Genomic DNA, 22,870 nt, shown 5'->3' with positions numbered 1-22,870 from the left:
CCTCTTCATCTATGTCGCATAATAATAAAGCCTCCTGTTTTACTCGAGAATTTTGATGCATAGCTGGACCCATGAACAACTAAGAGACGGGCTAATATCTTCGATCCAAGGACCACGACTTGTGGATCATCTTCTGTCAAGAGATGTAACAGCCACTGACAAGGTTAGAGATAGTTTTCAATCACACCGTTCTGGAGTAAATACCTTATTTGTCACAGTCCTAGCAAATTTTCGAATGTTTGACGTGGTGCCTTTCTCACACAGAAGCTCCGTGTACATTTCAAGCACTCGATTACCAAGCTGTCTCTTGGTCATTATCGGCGAGACCATTTCATTCAAATCGAATACGGTGCTGATGGTTGGTCTTCTTGGACCTTTTGATATTGTGCCAGATCGTATAGGAATCGTCAATCCAGGATTCTTTGGCGTTCTCGAAGCAGAACTTGTCGGCTTGTGATATGCATAAGTGATAAAAAGAGCAAGAGAGCGGAAGACTTCGGCTGTCATATTGCATTTCACTAAACTTGTGAGTGCTTCCATGAAAGAAGAAAACACTTCCACAGGGAACAATTCAGCCTTTAGAGCATCAAGAAATCTTTTCACGATTCCTGCAAAGAATTAGCGAGGGTAATCATGGTGACTACGTATAATAAACTTACGCATTCGAAATAGGCGTCGGGAATTGAACTCGTGATATTTACTGTTAACACCAAACGTAATGAACTGTTTATAGTATAACCGTTGAGTTATTGAAGCAGTCTTCCGCCACATGTCAAAGTCAACAAGTAGTATCCGATATGCAAGAGGGTTTATGATAAATGATTCCTCGGGTCTCTCGTGGCTATAGCCAACAAAATCTAGTACCAAGCTCAGTAGTTGAAATCCAAGTTTTTCGCGATCATCTTCGCTCATATTTGTGTTGCCAGAGCCACCCGTCCGTGTCGAAATGACAGTTCCGGCACCCATCTTGCCACGCAGAAGTGCGCCCAGTATTGCGTAGCCATTCTCTCGTTCCATGGCCTCGCTGTTACGCCAACTTGCGTTGATGCTCTCAAACAGATTTTCAACGGCTCGAACAATGCTTTCTTTTGTGTTGGCGGCTTCGACTAGCTTCAGTCCAATTGTGGTGAACCCTCCCAGCCTCCACATTGCATCATCCAAAGCTTGTGGAACAATAACGACTGGCTCCCCTGTTAGAATTGCAGTGCCGTGGGCTCTAGTCAGCGCTTCATTGATAGCGGGAGTAGATCCATTGATAGCTACAGAGGTACCGCTATTATGTGTAAATTGAAATAAGTTGTTCGAGGCTGTCCGATTTAGCCCCCTTAGAAGTTGAGATTCTGGCCCTTTGAGCCGATCTTCCTCTCCTAGAATAGCAGTGGGTAGAATACTTAGTATGATACGAGACTCCGGTACTAATACACTAGCCTTTCCACGTATAGCGTTGAGGATATCCGAATTTTCCTCCTTTCCTGGGTGCATGAGTTCCTGACGCATTCCCAAAGCTGCAGAAGCCTCGTATGTTTGAAACGATCCCATACAGTCTTGAAAATTTCCATTGTATCGTGGCCCTAAACGATAGTAAACAGCTACCAAATCATCGCTGATCACATCCTCAATAAGATGTGCTGAAGCCAAAGACCAACGAGAAAAGACAACGCCGCGCCCGAGGCGAGTAGAAAGATCCTGTGGAGTTCCAAGGAATGCCTGGACTGGGTGTGTCTTCGCACTAGTTGAGGTGAACGAGGCAAAACTATCTGTGCTAGCATTTGCAAGCGGCGGAGGAGCCGGATATTGACATTTGACTTGTTCCGCAAATTCTCCATCGACATAAAGAATTGCTTTACTTGAAGTCATCGTTCTAGGACGTCGATGCACGATTGCGATATGATACCAACGGCGCTCTTGAAAAGTTGTCGATTTGAACCTGACACTAGGTCGCGACGAGGAAATTGATGTTTGTAGAATAAAATTGTGAGTATCCTGCTCGAGGTACGCTAGTAGAAAACAGGTCTGAGTCTCATCGTAGGCTCCGAAGATAGTTGTGTGAGAATTTGGATCAAACTTATCCACAAATATCCAGGCTGTGAATGTATAGCCTCCCACTGTCGAGGGAGGTGGAAAAGACCTTGCTAGAGTGGGAAGTTCTATTGAAGCATAGCCATTTAAAGAAAGGTCAAATTGGATATATGAAGGTGTGTGAGATTTCTTCATCGTACGAAGCAAGAATTCGCTAGCAATAGGAGACTGGCTAGACACTAGATATTGGGCATCATTCAAGGAGCTAATACCTAGAGACATCAAAGAACCGCACAAGTTTTCAACGGCCTGTCTCTCGGTGGCAGCAAAGGAAGAATCATTATCGAAAGCAAGCGGAAGCAGGGTAGATAATACTCCTGTCGAATGCAAAGCCAACAAACTATGATTTGAGATTGAAGAAATTTTTGACAATGTTAGTATAACCACCAATGCAGCTGGATTTACCGGTACGTTTGGCACTCGAGGTATGGTCTTCCAGAAGTCAATAATAACTGGAACAATATCTGCATGGTGTAGCAAGGAGCTCTCGCGCAGAATGCCTTGTAAACGAGTCTCCACCAATTGGAGAATTTGTTCATCGCTCTGCAAGTTTTCTGGCCTAAATTCTGGATCTTGGGGTGCAATTGGCGTGTCTTTGACATCTTCGGATACTGCGAGATCGTTTGACTCGATTCTTGACGGATGGCATTCAGCGGCAATTTGACATAAAGTCTCCAACCTTTTGTCGTCCAAAGCGAATGCAAGAAGCCGCCCAAAGAGCTGCGCTTCAGTCCATACATCTGACTCACTACCACCGATACCAATGCTAGCTATGATTTGCTCTAATGCAGCCCACCCACCCCCCTCGACTCGACGCTTGAAATATCTCCTATTCCCATAATGATCCCGAAATGTTTGTGCCAACACCCTCAATATGTTTTCGAGAAGGTCGAAGAGTCGAACTTTATCCTGCTGATTCCGTTTGGAAGGATGATAGAATCCCGAAAACGCTCGAAGGGTGCTCAACAAAATTTGATATCCATGAAGATGTCGAAAGTCATCTTTTGATCGCGATGTTTGCGAGGATGCTATTAGAAAGACTCGAATAGCCTGAACCTGCTCAACAATTGATGGCAGATCGGGATATGCATCTTCGACGCGCTTTTGGAGGCCCGTAGACAAATCATCTAGAAGAATTTGTAGTTCTGCGGTAGCCTTAGTTGCTTCAGGTGGAGTTGAAGCCGCAGTCGACGAGCGATGTCTCCGGCCTCGTGTCGACATATTCCGCCCCGCCTATGTCCAGCTTGTGGGATCAACCTTCCTGCCTGTCCCGCATTAGTTATTGCACTCACTCCGATTTTCGAGAACTTCGTTTCGATCCTGTGTTATTCTGAAATGTTGGGCTCTAGGGTGCGATCAAGGTTGACTTTCGTCGAAGCTGGGCTTTGTTTGATACTGGTACGCGAAGTGGGGATACAGGAAACCTTGTTGACGGCCAATTTTGATACTTGGGAAGGGAATTGAGGAAATAGAGAGCGGATTCAGCGAGAGGTATTTCAAATGCCAGATTACCATGAGTTCATTGTAGATTGCTCCAAAGTGTTGCTATTCACTCAATTTCATGGTGTCAGCCTTATGTACATTATCGCCAATGACCTCGCCAGCTTAAAAGTTGTAGCCTCAAAACTAGTGCCTAAATCTGGATGGTGAGCCATATTTTTAAGAGAGAAGAAAGTCTACGAAGGAACAACTGTTAACGTCTTTTCTCAAAGATTGTAAATTTTAGAAATATCCGTTTGCATCGAAGTTAAAAAATCATGGTCGTGATACAATTTTTTGGTTTACCATTCCGGCAGCCATATAGAAACCCCCTTTCGGAGCTATGAGCTATGAGCTATCAATATCAAGGGAGAATCACGTGTAAGCTCTACGGACTTATTGAACATCAGCCCGAAGCCGGAAGCCAGAGGGAATGTGCGTTGACACATGCCCAGTGCTTCTGACTCAATCACTAGTTATAATGTTGGAATATTGATAGAAATAGTGATCGAAATCATGCAGAGACTGTCTCACTAAGGGGGGTGAATTTAGAATGATAGATAGGTGATATAGAGATATACAGCAAATACGGGTAATAGATAGATAGGAAGGAAGGAAGGAAGGAAGGATGGATGGAAGAATGGATAGATAGATAGATAGGAGGTATGCGATGACTAGATAGATGCATATCTTTGAATGGTCTCGTGCGAGGCTGACCGTTTCAATTTGATCGTGTGGGTTTCTTTGCAGTAACACTGCCATCAACAATCAATCAAATCATCAATCATATCATGAGGAAAGCCACACCGAATGGATTGACGAGTTGTGGATTGCTTTAATCTATATCATCCTGCTATCAATGATCAGTCATATGATTCATATCCCTAAGAAAGCCACACCGAATGAAACAGGAAAGTATGATAAAGGACACCGCCTTGTTGTTCGAACAGCTAGTTAGCTACTTAGTAGGCACTTGTTTCGGTATTGGTAGATATGCTGATTGACCCCGAGTTCCGCTGCTTCTCGTACCTGAATGATGCATTCATTACTCGTAAGATGTGGAGCCCCAGCCAGCTTAATAATAATAGTACGGAGTGTGCACTACTGTACTAGGCATGTACCTGGTTAGCTAGCTAGCTACGTATGGACGTATGGGACCAAGACCCAAGACCCTGAAAGCAAGCGCAAGCTGTTGGTAGCCTTCAGGTTGGATAATGAAATGATAAAGCAACTACGAACAAGGCCTTGGAAGCTCAAAAGCTGGATGACTGGAAGGTTTGATTTAAAACCCGCGGATCATTTCTTCCTATTCGATGATTCGATGATTCAAAGGAAGGGCTTACTTAGGTAGGTATGGAGTACATGATTGCCGCGGTATAAATCACATCAAGGGATCCTTCATTTCTATGGATAGATTAAAATATGCACCTTTGGAATTAACCGCCATCTCGTTACATTTCCCATATAACTGTATACCATTTCGAGTTTCACTGCATCCTCAACATCACAATCAATCATAGATAGATAAACACGACTTATCGATCACGATACCTCATACCCATACCGGTATCCAAAACTCCCAGTTCTAAGAGGTCCAAAAGTACGGGGGAGAACCACCCGATAGAGAGACTAGAACTAGAAAAGTAAGACAAAACAGGATCTAGGATCCATTGATCTATCCATCCCTTTGCATTATTTACGCGGTAGAGTAGTCCGTACGGAGTACATGATTTACACTTTATTTGCTTTATTTGCCTCACACCCTCATCATTTACTAGAGCTACGATAGCTTTCTTACCCAAACACCCATACCAAAACAGCCACACCTTTTACCCTTAGGACGGACCCTTTCCTTTCCCTTTCTTCACTCTCTTCTCTTATCGCTTTGCCAACTTTGTCTGCGTGATCCATTCGTCAGAATCGTCATTGATAAACTAAGACGCTAATGCTCAAAGTAGCTTAGTCCAAAACCACCACCCCCGTAGTTGCCTAGTGCACCTTTGTCGGTTCCCCGACCTTCGCAAGTACATCAACAACTCTCTCACCCTCAATCATCATCTCCTCCTTCCTTCCATCAATACTATCTCGAAGACAGCTTTAATAACTGTTCTTCATCCATCAGTCTTATCTTCTTTAAATAATCAATCAATCCTCACATAGAATCTTTGTTTTCTCTTTCATTGAAAGTCGCAGGTAGACCATCAGCTTCTTATCTCATCTATTCATAATGCGTGGGCTCGTCAGCTTGTCGCTTTTGCCGCTGTTGGCTTCCTCAGCGCCAACATTCAGCACTGAAACCATTCACGAAGGTGTTGCTCCTCTCCTTTCATCATCAAACTCTGTAGCAGTCCCAGACTCCTACATTGTTGTATTCAAGAAGCACGTCACCGAGGCCTCTGCCACTGAGCATCACAGCTGGGTTCAAGACATCCACTCAAACGGTGAAGCTCAACGAACCGAGCTCCGAAAGAGAGGACAATTCCCTATTACCACCGATATCTTCGAGGGTCTGAAGCACACATATAACATTGCCGGTGACTTCCTGGGTTACTCAGGTCACTTTGATGACTCTGTCATTGAAGAAGTCCGAAGACATCCTGATGTAAGTACAAACTCTTCTTTCTTTTCCGCCGCGATGGCGTGTTTCCTATCTTCAATTCGGTTCCAACCGGATGGAAGCCATCCTTATCTACATGTTTGCCCCTTATCTTGATGCTACGGCTTACGGGCCCATTGTTGTTGACTCAACCTTCTTGGTACACACGTAAGCGGCAAGGTCGCACGTGATGGCTCATCATTCTCAATCCTTGGTATATTCAATTTACGCAACAGTTGTGCTAACCAATTCTCTTGCAGGTCGAATACGTTGAGAAAGATTCCATCGTACACACATTAGGGGATAGCGAGGGTGAGATCGAGAAGAATGCCCCTTGGGGTTTGGCTCGTATCTCCCACAGAGATAGCTTGAGCTTCGGCACATTCAACAAATACTTGTATGCCGCTGATGCGGGTGAGGGAGTCGATGCCTACGTCATTGACACCGGAACCAACACTGAACACGTTGATTTCGAAGGTCGTGCACACTGGGGTAAGACTATCCCAGCTGGCGATGCTGATGAGGATGGAAATGGACACGGAACTCATTGCTCCGGTACCGTCGCTGGTAAGAAATATGGTGTTGCCAAGAAGGCCAACGTCTACGCCGTCAAGGTACTCAGATCCAATGGTTCTGGTACCATGGCAGATGTTGTAAAGGGTGTTGAGTGGGCTGCCAACTCCCACACTAAGAAGGTTAAGGAGGGCAAGAAAGGCTTCAAGGGTTCTGTTGCCAACATGTCCCTTGGTGGTGGCAAGTCTCCTGCTCTTGATCGTGCTGTTAACGGTGCCGTCGCTGCTGGTATTCACTTCGCAGTCGCCGCTGGTAACGACAACGCCGATTCTTGCAACTACTCCCCTGCTGCTGCCGAGAACGCCATCACTGTCGGTGCTTCCGCTGTCGATGATTCCCGTGCCTACTTCTCCAACTACGGTACTTGCAACGACATCTTTGCTCCTGGTTTGAGCATTCTCTCAACCTGGATTGGTAGCAAATATGCCGTCAACACCATCTCTGGTACTTCCATGGCCTCTCCCCACATCTGTGGTCTCTTGGCCTACTACCTTTCTCTTCAACCATCCAGTGACTCTGCTTACGCCGTTGCTGAGATTACCCCCAAGAAGATGAAGGAGAACCTTCTCTCTGTTGCAACTGAGGGTGCTCTCTCTGATGTTCCATCCAACACCAAGAACATCCTTGCATGGAACGGTGGTGGATCTTCCAACTACACCTCTATCATCAAGGCTGGTGGATACGCTGCCAAGGCATCCAAGAAAGTTCCAACAACTGTTGAGTTGTTGGAGAAGGCCATCGAGAATGACTTCAACATGCTCTCTGGTAAGGTTGTTAAGGGGGGCGAGTCTATCGTCTCCAAGACCGAGGAGCTCTCTAAGAAGATTCAAAAGATCGTTGATGAGGAGATCAGCGAGTTTTTCGAGGAGTTCAGCTCTTAGATTTAAATACGGCTTGATGCCACATTTTGGCATAGATCTTGGAGGACATGCTCCTCCACTATTTCCTTTCACTTTGTTATGATGGTCATGGAATTGGGCCGGATGGATGTCTCCATATGCATCTTTTGATTACAGGGTTTTTCATTGCGTCTGCGTCTAGGAACATTAGGGGGTCTCGCGTCGTAAGACTTAATAGACCAGTATTTATATTAAATTGTAACAACTCATTATTTCTAATAACAAGCATGCTCTTCATGACACTATCGATGTGGTGACTTCCGAAATGTGTTTCTTGAGACTGGCTGAAAGCAGTCGCCAGCGACTATTCTCTCCATGGCTCTTTCCTCGACCAGCGTTGATGGTAAGAGCTCTTGCCTTTCCTTGTATGGTCCAGTCACCTTATCATTCTTCAAATATCGTGCCTCGTCTTCTATGGAAATTCGTTCATTCACAATTTTTGGTTCAGTCAACTTTTGGTTAATACATGCATGCATGTAATAGCTGTATCACACATTTAATTTCGATTCATTCAAGTTTACCTCATTTTGTAAGCATTGCATAAGGGATATGCTTCGGCGAAACAGTTCTAGTCGACCTAGTCGAAGCAAATCAACATCATCAGTCTACCCAAAACACGATCCTGTCGACCCTGAAGAGTCTCGTATGCATGCTCATGCCGCAGCAATGTATGCTTTCAACCGAGCCCAAGAAAGGAACAGCACTACTTATGGAAACATGAATGGGCTTTCACGAAACCACAGCACAGGCCAAGGAAACCAATCTCGTTCGAGTCAACAGATTAGTTGTGCAAATCTCGATAACACAGGGCTTAGACGGCAGCAAAGTGTTAGGTTTGCAGGGCCCAATGCAGTCAAAAGGCGTCAGTCGACAGGAAAAAGAACGGAGCCTCCAGCATTAATCCACAAGCCAAGTACTGCCACTTTAAGGCCTATTGCGATGACCACGAATGCACCGGTCCCAGCCGTATATCGTCCACCAAGCCGTTCTTCTTCAATTGGCAAGGCTTCTATTGGCAAGGCACCTATTCAGGATTATGCCGCTCATAATTACGTTACAAACTTAGCTTTCGATGAATATTATACACAAGAGGATGATGTAGCCTCGACACCATCTTCTTATCGGCGGATCAGAAAGTCAAAGTCCATGTTTAGCCCCTTGTCGGCGCCATCCAATGTCTTCTACAGTAATGGTAGCCCAGACCGCACTAATTTTTCGTCCACTCCGCATACTCAGGAAAATGATGCTCCCTTGCGAGCTCCCAAATCAATGAGCTTTCTCCGAGGCGGACGAGACTACTTCAAGTCTTCCACATCATCTGAAAGAAACGATGATGCCGTTCAAATGGCCAGAGACAGGTTTTTTGCTCAAGCCACCCAGCAAAGACTTCGGGAGCAGCCGTCTTTCCTTTTCAGATCAAAAGCACAACGACAAGCAAAGCCTTTTCGAAAGTCTGTTCGAAGCAGCAGCGGGAAGTCTGCAGCTACATTTGCTTCGGCTGAATCTATAAAGGAAGGCGGACTTAGGGCGAAAGCTCGTAAAGTATCCCAGGGATTGAAGAGTAGATTGCGGAAAGTCTTTGGACGTAACAAGGAAGAGCCTGTCGTTATCCCCAACCAGCAGGTTGAGGCTATTGAGACTCATGTCCGAGAGTATGCTGGACAATTATCACCAGACCATGAGTCATTCCTCGATATTCCTAGACCCGATGAGGCCGCATTCGCTCATGTAGCGGCTCGGGTCCCATCATTACGTGCTATTGCTTCAAGTCAGAGACTCAGGTCGCAAAGTGGTAGTATTCGCAGCTTTCGAAGTGACAATAGTGACGAAAAGTCCAGAGTAACAAGCTGGACGAATAGTACGGCAAACAACACGGTCACGAGTCAAGGGTTACGTCCCCCGCCTAGCAGAGATCAAAGACTTTCTATTATCAATGAATCAGGTACACATATTTCTAAAGGGGCCTTTCATCGCCCAAATGTAAAGAATCAACATCCCGCTTATCCTGCATTTCATCGCCCCGGTTATGCTCAGCCAATTAGACCAGGAGGCGTGGACAGCGCCAGACTTTGCTCTGCTTTAATGAAGCGTCTCGACGAGAACAGTCCAGAAGCAATACTCGCAAAGTCAAAGAAAGCTAGTACCGAAACTCTCAGAGCAGAGAAAGTCCCTAGACATAGTAGCTCCTTTACCAATCCTCTCCCCCAGTCTAAGCCATGGATCCGACAAGTACCTCCGGACTGTGATCCGAGCAATCAATGTCAAAATCAATATCCTCAAGTATACCATTCAAATAATGTTGCTTTCACTGATAGGACTGAAGATATTTCTGATCAGGTAGTTGGCGGCGCGCATCAATTCAATTCTGCAGATTTACCGTTGTATGACAAGCAACTTGAAACCCAAGACGACGTGTTTTCTTCACACCCAGAATCAAACCATGGCAGCTCCTATGACCAGCGACGTTATGTACATAGCTCAGAGTCTGCACGGGGACGTGCCTTGGCCAATATAGATGCCCTATATTCCCCAGTGCAAGACCCATCAGGTCTCACTCCCCAGCAAGTTGCCCAACGGGACGATCCTATAGTGCCAAGCACAAAGGTCATCCGCGAGGCAAGGTCTACATTCTTCGGAGGCTCAACCTTTAAGATAGTTAGAGTCGGAAATACAAGTCCATATCGTCGAGCGCTGGCGGGAAGTGACAATTCTGCCATTGCCAGCGATGACTCCATGGCTAGAAGGGGGTCGCCGGTGCGAAGCATACTCCACACAACAGCTCATGGTTTAGCCAAAGTGAGAACAGCGTCGGTAGATGATGATGCCTACAGTGAGAGTGTTTACTCCCGAAGTGTTGGCCGTAATCTTTCCGAGGCTATGGGTAGTGATTCCTCCGTTCCACTCTCAAATGTACGGATGCCGTTACTACCTGTCGAGAGCCCAAGTGCTGGTGGTGCCGTCATTATCAATAGCACCACCTATCGTCCAACTCATCACAGGCAACGAGGTGATAATTCAGGAGGCTCGGTCGAGTGGAAAAAATGGATGTCATCCGAAGTCGCGAGATTGGAAAGACCAGAAGGCAAGAATCGAGTCAGCGTTAGCAACATTGAACGTTCATTATCACCCACTCCAACGATGCCAAGTTCATATCACATTGCGCATAGGAGAGAATACGCTCAAATGGCTGATGATGACACGGATATTGCGCAGAAAAAGATCGCTGTTGGCAAACAACCGCTTGGTCTAGTTCAACAAAATCTTCTTTCGGGTAATGGCCAAGTTCTTTTAAAGCCGATATTGAAAAATCGTTCCACAACATCTTTGGCTGAAAATACACATGTCGGCAACAATAAATCATTCGATATTCCTCTTGCACCACCATTACCACCTCCTATTCCCCTTAGATCTACATTAAGACCAACCCAAAGCAAGGCAAGTCTAAAAAGTACCTCGGCTTCTCAATACTCACCAACTCCACCGGGTTCCGTCACTCAGACTCGGAATCCTAGCGTAAATGGTCGCAACGTCTTGCAAAAGCGCCTCTCATCTGCAACTTTGAGTAGCACACCAATAGCACCTAATCATGGTGTCGAAAACCAAAGCGCTAGTAATCGCAATGTACTTCATAAACGAAACGTATCGAATGCGACATTGAGAAGTTCTAAGAGTATAAGAAGTGTTAAGAGTTTCGATACGAGTGCGAGTGCCACTAGTCCAGCGAAATTGGTCAAGAGAACAGGGAGACCGGTGTATAATTATACACCGCAAAGCAGTCCGGGTACAGGGATAGGAGCAGCGGTGGAGAGACAATTTGGAAGTACTGGTCTGGGGAGTGCAAATGGAACTGGATCTGGAACTGGGAGGAGGAGAGAAAGAGCGGGAGGAAGAGAAAATGAGAGGGTAGGAGGACTAGATGATGGTTATGGGGTTGAGTGTTGTGGTGTAGGTCTGAATGCTGGATCAGGCGTGGATCAACATCAATTGCAGTTGGGCAGTAAACAGATGGTGGATTTGTTTTTGAGTAGTAGACGTAGGAGAATTGCTAGTGTGGGGACTTTAGCAGGGGGGAGTATGTGCGAGGATGGGATTGGGAGTGCGAGGAATGTTAGTGGGATGGAGGAAAGTGGTGGAATGTTTCTTTAGAGGTTGATGGCTTAGGGAATTCATAGTGGCATGACTTGTTATTTGGGTTACTCGGATAAGGATTAGGTATATATTTTTGGTTGGTGTACTGAGTACTCGAATATATGGATACTTGGCTTGGACGGTCATTGATGGGACTCGTGGGATTGAAGAGGAAGGCGCTTGCTTACTTTTACTGACTAGAGTTAGAAAAGTATTGTATAATACCTAAGTAGTTACTGTATGACTTTTGTTTTTGTTATAGAGTATTTATATTTTAGTAATAGAGTAGTAGATTGGTAGTATAGATAGTATAGATATCCATTAGATTAATAGGTACTAGTAATTAATTAGTGTATAATTAGAATGAATAGAATAGAATTGAATAGAATACTTGTTTTATGATAGAGATAGTGATGGGTTGGACAACGAAAGTAGATATTTCTGATTGTAAGATTCTTTCCTTCGTCTTTTTTTGTTGTTGGGGTGTAGGTGATGAGTTTGTGGTATGGAGGGGATGTGAGATAGGATGGGATGAGATGACGATGATGAGATGAGGTAAGTAAAGTATAAGGAACTGCGGTGATGGGGCATGGAGAAGGATGCATTAGGTGATATAAAGAATGGTAGCTAGGTATATACATGCATATATATAATGACTTCTATCTATCTATAATTGAATGAAAGAGCAGAGTTTAGAAATATAGGAATGGAGGAATGAAGGAGTGTAAGAAAGATCTAGAGGGAATTGTTCGAGATGGGGAAATATTATTTGTTATTGCACCTTGATCTAAGACGGAATATAGATCTGAGATGGAACCGGACCTAGATTTAGAGTTAATATCAATGTTTGATATTCAATATGTCTAGTTTTGGGGTAAAGGAAGGGTAAAGGGAGTTTAGGTTTAAATTTGAATTTATGTGGACATTTGGATTGTTGGCTTGCTTGCATTGGCTTTAGGGAATTTGAATTTCGAAGTTTAGACTTTAGACTTTGAACTTTGGAGGTGGTTTTGTATTAATTTTTCCTAGGTTATGGTTATACTTCTAGTTTTAGTTATAGAGGTTTAGGCTTTGATTTGTTTTGGGGATTTTGTTTGTATGTATATGTATATGTATTGACTGTGGGTGTATTGGGTTTTATATTTGGTTTCTATATGAGGATGGATGGTTTAATTTTGGTGTAATTATCTAGATCCGAGACAAAGTGACAGAAATTTGTATATAAATCATCGATTCAAAGTTTGCAATGTTCAATGTTTGAAGGTTGTCCAAATCAGGAAATCAGTGAAATTTTTAGATAATGTTGTGTATAGGATGATCAATACTCAATCGTTTTATGCTTGAACTAAACTCTAATAGGAGATATAATCTACATTTTGGGAAAGCTCCTCACGCACTTGGTGCTAAAGCGGATTACTCAGTCAAACTAGTACTGGAAGTTGCTGGTGGTTATATAATAGCGGCTGCGGAGGTCTTATATCAATACTTTTTTGAATATGTTTGGGTGAGGATACTGACTAGTCATAGTTCACTTGTGATACAGACACTTGTGCCGTGCCATAATTAATATGCCTGGACGAAAAAATATCCAACGCCCTAGCTTCCAGGATTTCAAGTTGTAAATTCTTCTTGTCTGAAGCAATAGAATATCTTGATGAAAGGTCCAAGGTGGATCTAGTATATCCAACTACGTAGGTATTTACGCAACATAAATGCGGGGATTTTAATGCAGTGAAGCAGTGGGTTGCTGACCATTAGTTATTCACTATCGAAAGTCATGGTATCGAACGATTTGCATGATTTAAGGAATGGAACGTTACCATAAAGCTCTAGCTCATAGAACAGTTTGTATGTTCTATATGGGGTCGAAAAGAGACGCGAGGGCCGATGAAGCGCTCTTTATGCATATGATAGACGAGGAAATATTGTGTTTAATCGTGTATGGTGAATTTTAACTACAGTTACTTCTACTCCTTGTTAAGACTTCCACAAGATTACTCCGTATAAACTATTGCTCTGATTAAATTACTCCTCAGCACCTCGTACCGTTTATGTTTTGACATTAAAATTGAATAGCCCTCACCTAGCCCTCAGTTAAAATTCATATTAATTTAATACCATATGCATTCCCTCTTCTACCAACTTTCACCACCTGCACAACTTCCTATATCAAAAAAAGCACCACCTATAAAAGTAAGAGCTAAGATAACCATACCACTAAACATTACATACCAAGGACCATTAATCATTGTAGTCCTCTATGATGGTTAACGTTATGGGTCTCGCTAACCTCCTAAGTGGGGGTTAGTGCCACTCCAACCCACAATCTCAATATAGATTCAAGATTCACCTTCATCTTCAACAAATACGGTGAGATGGCCGAGTTGGTCTAAGGCGCCAGGTTAAGGTGACAAACCCTTAACAAACGGTTATTCACAACCTCCTGGTCTAGTAATAGGCGTGGGTTCGAATCCCACTCTCATCAAATTATCTTTTTGGGTATTTTGGAGGCGAGAATTTTGGTTAGCGGGATCTGATTTGTTTCTATTCTTTTGTCTGGTAGTTTGTTCGCTACATACCAGGTTGTGATAAATACTTTCTAGCTTGTGCCAGATAGAAGAATTTTTGATAAAAAGTGTTTTATCTATCATCGCCTCCTACCAGAGCATTTCGAATTCTAATTTTTATTTATAGGACATATATATATGTATATAATACACATATTCTCAGAAACCATTAAATTAAAAAAAACAAAACCATCTATCTATCCACCTATCGACTATTAAAATGGCTAAAAGTTAGATTTCTAACAACGGATTCAAACCGATGAATCTCAGGGTGACTCCCTACGTAGGGCTCGAACCTACAGCCTCAAGATTGATTCAAATGTAGATATACTACTTAGAAGTCTTGCGCGCTACCATTGCGCCAGCAGGGAAATCTTAAGATGTGGTATGATTAGAGGCTCTTAAGACTGTTTATACTCGAGTGAACAAGTGGATCAAGAAAATAAGAAATAGTAAAAAACCAGAATGCTTCAATAAGATTCTGGGTTGTGTTAGGTTGAAGTGAAAATTTTTGATAAAAAAAAAAAGACTAGGTAACCGAGATGAAGGGGTTGAGCCGAGAGAACCCCCATCTTTTTCTTGCCCCACCAAATCCACCATTTTTATTTTGCCCTTTTTGATTTTCCACTTTCGAATTTGTGAGTAGAAAATATATATCCAAAAAAGGGCCACTCAACACAACAATAGGCCGGATGGTGTAGTTGGTTATCACGTGTCCTTAACACCTAAAACATGTTAAATACGGACAAGGTCCTGGGATCGTGCCCCAGTCTGGTCATCTAATGTGTCGAAAGATATATACTTTTGCTTTTTTGTGTGGAAAGTTTTTGTTACTGTTAACTCGGATGCGATAGTCGATCTTCTGCTCTCTTGATACAGTAGAATCTTATTATATCGATATTTTTATGCCGGAAAATCTGTTTATATTGGATGTATTTGGTAAAATCTTATTTTTCTGTAACGATGCTGTACTGGAGGCAGCGGCTGCCTAAGGTTTCGTCTGGTTGGTAGTTGTGGGTTAAGGCTTTATCACTTGTCTTCACTTGGAAGTGAAGTCGTTACTAGATCAAGTAGAATGTAGGTAAACTAATTGATAACTAAGTTGAGCACGAAGCTCCTATACTAAGAAATTATTTTAACTATATACTCGTCGTTTCCTTAAATGCTAGCAGAGCTAGCATGTCACGTGATTTCATATTGGCCTCAGGACACTAATCCTGGGACAATTCGTCTCCTGGGATAATATAACTCCTAGGATAATTGTCCCGGGACAAATATTATCCTAGGATGTTTATCCTAGGACGAATAATGTCTTAGGACACTTGTCCTAAGCCATCACGGTTGCCTAAATGGTTTGTCCTAGGATGATTATTATCCTGGGACACATTTTATCCTAGGACACTTGTCCTAGGATTCCTTATCGATAAGGACCCCCTCGGCAACAGCGGCCCAAACCGCCGTACTTGCTTTTATTGTGTTATAATAATCGTGATTCGTGACATTTTCTTTGTATAAATATATTAGAATTTCTGGTATTTTAGTTTTATTGAATAATTTTATTGAATTCCTGTTTAAAAGTTGTAAAAAGAAGATTTATATATAAATTTGTTTATAATAAATTTATAGTATTATTATTATATATTGTTAAAAGGAATGACTTTACTACTACGAGGTTTGCCGTCTAGATCACGTGGTGTTACGACAGGTAACAATTAGGTCACGGGATTAGTAATAACACGTGACGCAAGGACTCGAAGAGCTCGAAGGCTTGGCCTCTCGAGCCCTTGTGACGGAAATCCCTGCTTTCCTCCCACCCTTATTATATAAGAAACCTCAGGTACATTAACCATGTCCACACATGATACGATTACTCGAGATTAGTATACGATTTAGGTGACCTGAGGATCAGATCCGGACAAGTACTAGGTATCAATGGTTATCGGTAAAGTAAGATCATTGGAGGAATAAATATGACTTCTTTTTGCCTAGCCATTGCGGCTAGGCTATTCATTTGTGTATATATAGAGTAGCTATCCCCATCTACAGGTGCTCTTCACCTGTAGATTCTAAGTTAAATACAATTGCTGGTCTATAAACACCCTTTTGGTCACAATATACAATTTATAACTAATAGTAGAGTATATTAAATAATTGATTTTGAATATGAAGCTCTATATAAAGGAAATCCATCTTAATTATATAGACCTTTATACTTTATAGCTTAAAGGGAACAAAAGGATCAAGCTTCGATCCTTTCGCTCTCCTCGATCGAAGGGCTCGAGAGGCCAAGCCTTCGAGCTCTTCGAGTCCTTGCGTCACGTGTTATTACTAATCCCGTAACCTAATTGTTACCTGTCGTAACAGAAAAGTGGCCGGAATTAAGGGTGGCCGGAAAGTAGGGTACTAGACTTAGCATCCAAGATCTGAAAATAGATTGAGGACCTTTGATATCTTGCGCCTCTGTACCTTCACACAAACGTGATCATTAATCCTCATTCATTTGAAAATCTAGGAATTTTGTTTCTGGTTGATACAAGTATCTTGGCCAAGTGTATCAATAGCGAGCCTCAATTTGGATACATGAGATTATGTCATCGAATAATACCAGAGTAAACAATGTAGTGCCTCAAAAACTAGTGGCTTCTCATCTAGAAGTTTTAAAGTTGTAAAGTCCATCTCATATTCAAGATCAACAATCCCGAGACCCATCCGAAATACTAGAAGAACCGTGAGCGCATGAGAAATGGCATATTCAGCAAACATATAAGACATGGTAGGTAGCCGATAATACTACAAACGCATTTCAAAAGGCTCATGCAGGGGATCTCAGAAATCGCTGTAGGCGGTGGAATATGAAGAATGCATTGGAAGGTAAGTTCAACTTTTTGAACAGTAGTAACTTCTCGCCTGCTATCCCCGTAACTAAACAGTATTCTCCGGCATTCAAGGAGGAATCTAGTCTTTAAATTCTTGCCATCCCTCCGTACGGTCTTTAGAGACTACTTTTCTCAGCCGCAAATCCGTAGCACGGGAAACATATACCGTCAACGAGGAAGGCCTGGCCCGCCGAGACTTGTGTAAGAAATTACCAAGAATTCGGTTGATCTATCAATTCCGAATGTCAAACATTCCGAAAGCCTTGCGAATTCCCGAATACCGTCGACGGGACAGTTCAATGTCGTAGAGTACTCAAACAACAAACAGCCTAATTCAAATCCATCGTTCCTTAAGCCTGAATCTTTCTGCATTGATAGTAGTATGAAATTGCTGTTGGTTCCCGCATCCAGGAAGTGGGGGCAGTTTTTCATTAGCTAATTCTTTGAGAAATTCGAAGTATATCCAGTAGATTTGGATATCTATATCTTCATTCAAGAAAAAGTCAAGCAGACCCCCAAGTATGTGGTCTAGCTTTTCACGCCTTGATCTGAAGAACCCTTATGCAATGCCCTGTTATCCATATAAATCGCTGTCCAACGTACCGTACCTTATGCTAGTCCTTCACGGCATAGCCATTGATCATTTCGATAGTGTTCCACGGCGATGTAAAAATTCGCAAATCTAATAGCCATGAAGAACTGTAAAACCGAAATTCCATGGTCTTGGAATCGAAAAGTCTATGCCTGGGCATCCTGTAACATTGTAGCACTACCTTCCCGGTGTAATGATGCATCAAAAGGCTGAAGGCTTTACGCCATTGACTTGGAGATTTCGATAGTCCCATGATAGGTATTCATGAGAAATGTATCACGAAGAGGGGCTCCCGTCCAACCAGGGTCGTGCAAGTATCCGTGGTGAAAGAGCAGGTTCAGATAATGCACTTTCCCGTTGAAGCAGGACCTCTCATTTGGGAATCTCTCAGCTAGGTAAGGGGTCGAATATATTGCGAAAGATGGTTAGACAAAATGCGGGGCAACAAAGCAAACACTCACTCGGGGTCCTCGCACAGTGAAACGACAAAAACATTGGGTAGGCGGTGTACTGCTGTGGTATGTAGTGATCCCACCAACTTGATGAACCATTCGTGTCGGGAAACGTATCAATTGAGAGTCAATCAATTTTATCATGATTGACAAAAATCTTGGAATTCGGAGTTGAAAAGCATCAAACACACCTGCGGTTGCGACCACAGAATCTCCATACGCAAAAAGGATATGCACGTCAATATTGGGCTATGCTGGACAGGAAACTTGAAGCGAGCGAAATATCTAGAAATATCAAAATTAATAACGGAAGACGCGAAAGTAGATTCCGGATGCGCATACATTTACCAAACTAGTTCAGATGAAAGCAGGTGAAGAGCCTATCGAACCCTAGAGAATATGCCACGATACTGCACGAGCACCTCGTCCAAGGAAGGATCCCATTGGACCCCTAACACAAATTAGGTGTTTAGAGGGACCGTCAGCTTATTTGATTTGATAGTTGATTTCTCATCGTCGATGATAACTTGGTCCTTTTGTTCCTGAAATCTTGAAGGAGCAGGCAAGATATACATATTGAGTCAGGCATGACGTGAACATCGGTCGAGATACATCGGAGAATTTCAACAAGCTGGAAGTTGTCCCTGCGTACCCTGTTGCCCTTGGGGATGTCCAAAGCTCTCCCGCGGTTTTGAATTAAGATTCTGCTCTGAATGCATGTCACTCCTACTGTAACGTATTGCTAGGGTAACCGTATATATGATGAAGATGATTGGTGGAACTCTGTTGAATGTACAGTGCTTCGTACGAGTACACAAAGTATATGTACCGGAATACCTTTACGGAGTACATGTGGAAGCGCGGCAGTCCAAGTACCGTCCGCAACCTGCAATTGCGCAAGGGAGAGAGGATAGTAATAAGGTAATGAATGAATGGTAAGCACCTGAATAAGCTAATTAAGGTTGATCCGGCTCGCTCCGTTATATCGATTAGGGGATCACCAGTGGATTTATTGTTAAAGTTACATAAAGTTGAGCTAATTAGGGTCGTGATGGTTGGTTTATAGGAATCACAACAGCCTTTTTCACTCCTCCTGCTTCCAGGTTGTTGACTTATAATACTCCGTAGGTTAATAAGCTGCCAATCAGTCCAATCAATCCCATCAATGTACCATGCATGCATGAGTGAGTGGCTTGTACGGAGTTGTTGTAAGGTTTGGCTTAAGCTTTGATTGGGGAACGTGCATGAAAACTTTTAAAAAATCAGCCCATTATATGAAATTCTCGTCAGTTATGGCATTTAAAAACTGCATCCTAACACATTTTGAGGTCGAAAATGTTTCTAAATCCGATTAATATTCATTGTTCAATAACTCTTACTTGCCTCGGAGAGAAGCCGAAGGCATGCGCATTGCCCCTCATACCTACTACCCAGGTATACAAACCTTCTATTCAACCTATCAAAGACTCGCTCTCCTACACAAAACCTATACAGTATACACAGATGATCAGACCCGGTTTCATTATGGAATCTCGATGACCTTCGGGGAGCTTTGCGGACTGGGAGACATTATACGGGATTGGGGTCCGGCAAGTACTGTGTTGTAGGCGTGCGTCTAATTCCGAAATATCCAAGCAAACCAACCATGAATTTCCCAATTTGATGATTGATCACTCTTGTGCTTGCTTAGGAGCTTGGGAAGCTTGATATTGATGCATGAATGCAGAGTTTCTGTCGAATCATGTCGATGCTGTATGAACTTGGATGCATTTCTGTCTGCTACTCCTTTGGTACTACATACTATACTATATGCTCAATACCAGGCTTAATATTCTATTATTTCTCATCTATTCCATAAAGTCGATTTTCCTTATTTCCATCTATTGCCCTGCCAATATATCTAGTTCCAGCAGTGCCCAGTTGTTTCTCTGTTGCATCTCAGATTATTATTCTTACATTTTTTATTTTTTTTACCCCTTCAAACCTTGCCGGAGTCCCCCGCCTAGGTTCAGTGAACAAAATTAAGGTCTGGAATTGGCTTCAATCCCCACAATTCATTCTAACATCACATCATACAAATCGTGATACTCGTATGATAACGAAGATGAACCGGTACTGAGGCTTGAAAGTCTGGAAACGTCTTCTTACCACATGGTCATTCCGGGAAATTGATTCTTCCCGAATTTTATATTGAGTCTGGGAGGCATCACCCCCTCTATGAATTTATTTAAAGGACCATACCCCAAAATACAACAAACATTTCAAGCCACAGCAAGATAGATCATAAATATATCAATCATCAAAAGTCGAAGACTTTACTCGAATTCAAGTTACATCATCCATATTATCAAACACCTTATTCACCATCACTTTCTTTGTCGGGCTTTGTATCAACAGCAACCTCGGCATCCCTCATCAACACAGCATCCATATATTCTTTCAGAGCCCCAATTCAACTATAACATCTTCAAGGAGTAAGCTTTGACTTACCCCAAAATCAAACCGATATCATCAATCTCCCCAATGGCAAGTGTGGTTTGCCAGAAGCCTGCCGTTGATTATTTCACATTGTCGCGGCAGCAAACTGAAGTAAGTATATTACTATTTTCTTAATACTCTACATGAAACCAATGGAAGCCACGTCTTGAGCATCTTCTTGTTGTCCGAGTTATTCCGGATATGTATATGTGGATAAACTCCACCTCTCGCAAAGGGCTTCCACTGGTCTAAGTCCTCTTCTATTTTCCTAAAACCACCCCACTGTACCGTTGACTGACAGCTAGCTCTTATAGCAGAGTACTTCCCCATTCAACTGGGATAGTGAGCCTGCACTCGTCCATAACTCAGACTCCTGTGACTCTATTCTCCCATCACCAACTTCATCCAACCCAATCTTCTCCAGACCTTCTTACATTCTCCCAAAAGAAGAACCATTTCAAAGCTCCAACCGCAAATCATCTACAGGTCAAGCATTTGACTTTGGTACCTTTGAAGATTGGATGCGCTGGGACGATCCAAGTGACGCAACTCTATCACCCACCTCGGATCTCTTCCCAGAACTCAAGAGTGAGCCCCTCTCGCCTAATATGAGCGGTCTCGAACTCTCTCGAAATCTTTCCACTATCGACGAAGCAGCAGTATTTGGAGACGACAACATGGGCGAAGCTGGAGAACAACTATTTCAACCCACACCCAATAATCTAATGAGCTCACCCATCATCGACATCCCATCCCGAGAAGGCTTATACTCCACCCCTCTTTCCTGGGCACGACCTCAAATGAACTCGAATATCAACTCTAACATTCGCCGCGCACAACCCATTCCTCAGCCTCAACCACAACCCATAATTTACCACCGCACTCTTACTCCCCAAGAAGAGATCCAACTTCGCGCTATAGCCATGCCCCAGCAAGCTCAAAACTCCGCTGCATACCCCACCTCTCCAACTTCATCCAGAAGCTCACCAGCACATTCTCCCATCTCCAGACCCGCACGCCAGTCAATGTCAAATCCAAACCACCACTCAAACAACCTGAAACGTAAATCATCAGCTTGTTCATCAGACTCGAATACTGACGGTGAAGATGAGATGCCCGTCCGCCATCCACCAATTAAGAAGACCGCTCATAACATGATCGAAAAACGATACCGAACAAATTTGAATGACAAGATTGCTTTACTGAGAGATAGCGTACCCAGTTTGAGAGTAATGTCAAGAAAATGTTCGAGGGGACAAGAAGATGGGGATGACCATATTGGAGATGACGAGGAGGAAGATTTGCAAGGTTTAACACCAGCACACAAATTAAATAAGGTATATTTCTCCGACCTTTTAATTTAGACAAAATATGAGACTAATGAATTACAACAGGCAACTGTATTATCCAAAGCAACAGAATACATCAACCACCTCGAAAAACGCAACAAATATCTCCAAAGAGAAAACGAAAGTCTCAAATCCCGCGTCGAAGCTTTCGAAATGTTAATGATGTCCAACCAAACACAAAACGGCGTACCACAACAAACAAACGGCATGCAAAGAGGAAGATATGGATCGTGAATGCTAGTGAGGGGCTCGGCGCGTACGAGATAATCACTACTACGAGTTCTACAAGCGCAAGCGAGAGGAGGTAATGGAAATAATGTGACGGAAGTAAGAACTGTAAAAGAACATAGGGTGTTTGGAGCGGTCCTGTCATGGAAAAAAATTCATTGTGATGTGTATGGTATTTTAATAGGCGTTTTTGTGGGGAAAAAACTGATGGATGGATTGGAAAATGAATGGATGGATGGATTGGATGGATTGGATATAAGCGGATTAGCAAGCAAAAGGATACCCGGAATTTTCTACAAAATTTTTCAGAAAGTTCAGTAGTGTGTTCACTGGAAGTCCTGAGGAGGAAAAGTCAGAGTTAATCTAAAATAGATTCTCAGCATATATTTCTCCCTGGTTTAGAGTTTTGTGATTTGCTCGTCGCTCGGGGTGATGTGCACTTGTGTCTTCGGTATCTACCTAGTACTGAGTATGCTAAATGATGATATAGGTATAGAAGTAGATGTCTACTAGTCTGATATCACTTCTCTCTCGTGACTTAGCTCGATGCGACTTCCAGACTCACAAGTCGAGA

General features: G+C 43.0%; 5 protein-coding genes and 3 non-coding genes across 8 annotated transcripts; 5 read left to right on the top strand and 3 right to left on the bottom strand.

Annotated features, from left to right (window-relative positions):
- Positions 1-177: 177 nt before the first annotated feature.
- Positions 178-3,300, bottom strand: SS1G_03284 (hypothetical protein; the record flags this gene model as incomplete). The annotated part of the gene is made up of 3 exons (XM_001595145.1): positions 178-608; positions 702-1,841; positions 2,220-3,300. The coding sequence occupies 3 exons, from the start codon at positions 3,298-3,300 to the stop codon at positions 178-180; spliced, it is 2,652 nt and encodes an 883-aa protein (XP_001595195.1).
- A 1,793-nt stretch (positions 3,301-5,093) lies between these two features.
- Positions 5,094-5,469, bottom strand: SS1G_03283 (predicted protein; the record flags this gene model as incomplete). The annotated part of the gene is made up of 2 exons (XM_001595144.1): positions 5,094-5,187; positions 5,357-5,469. 2 exons carry the CDS (start codon positions 5,467-5,469, stop codon positions 5,094-5,096), a joined length of 207 nt encoding a protein of 68 aa, XP_001595194.1.
- Positions 5,470-5,785: 316 nt separating this feature from the next.
- Positions 5,786-7,608, top strand: SS1G_03282 (serine protease; the record flags this gene model as incomplete). The annotated part of the gene is made up of 2 exons (XM_001595143.1): positions 5,786-6,160; positions 6,415-7,608. 2 exons carry the CDS (start codon positions 5,786-5,788, stop codon positions 7,606-7,608), a joined length of 1,569 nt encoding a protein of 522 aa, XP_001595193.1.
- A 567-nt stretch (positions 7,609-8,175) lies between these two features.
- On the top strand, positions 8,176-11,772 carry SS1G_03281 (hypothetical protein; the record flags this gene model as incomplete). The annotated part of the gene is made up of 1 exon (XM_001595142.1): positions 8,176-11,772. One exon carries the CDS (start codon positions 8,176-8,178, stop codon positions 11,770-11,772), a length of 3,597 nt encoding a protein of 1,198 aa, XP_001595192.1.
- Positions 11,773-14,123: 2,351 nt separating this feature from the next.
- SS1G_14557 lies at positions 14,124-14,239 on the top strand. Its single transcript has one exon. It is a non-coding gene; the product is annotated as a tRNA-Leu (tRNA).
- Positions 14,240-14,596: 357 nt separating this feature from the next.
- Positions 14,597-14,692, bottom strand: SS1G_14532. Its single transcript has one exon. It is a non-coding gene; the product is annotated as a tRNA-Arg (tRNA).
- A 315-nt stretch (positions 14,693-15,007) lies between these two features.
- On the top strand, positions 15,008-15,099 carry SS1G_14662. The gene has a single exon. It is a non-coding gene; the product is annotated as a tRNA-Val (tRNA).
- A 5,665-nt stretch (positions 15,100-20,764) lies between these two features.
- SS1G_03280 (hypothetical protein) lies at positions 20,765-22,302 on the top strand (the record flags this gene model as incomplete). The annotated part of the gene is made up of 3 exons (XM_001595141.1): positions 20,765-20,830; positions 21,034-22,056; positions 22,114-22,302. The coding sequence occupies 3 exons, from the start codon at positions 20,765-20,767 to the stop codon at positions 22,300-22,302; spliced, it is 1,278 nt and encodes a 425-aa protein (XP_001595191.1).
- Between the last annotated feature and the right edge of the window lie 568 nt (positions 22,303-22,870).

This window comes from Sclerotinia sclerotiorum, genomic scaffold (assembly GCF_000146945.2).
Source record: "Sclerotinia sclerotiorum 1980 UF-70 scaffold_4 genomic scaffold, whole genome shotgun sequence".
In the NCBI taxonomy this organism is placed as follows: domain Eukaryota; kingdom Fungi; phylum Ascomycota; class Leotiomycetes; order Helotiales; family Sclerotiniaceae; genus Sclerotinia; species Sclerotinia sclerotiorum.
Note: the sequence above shows the minus strand (reverse complement) of the source record. Positions and strands in the feature narration are given on the sequence as shown.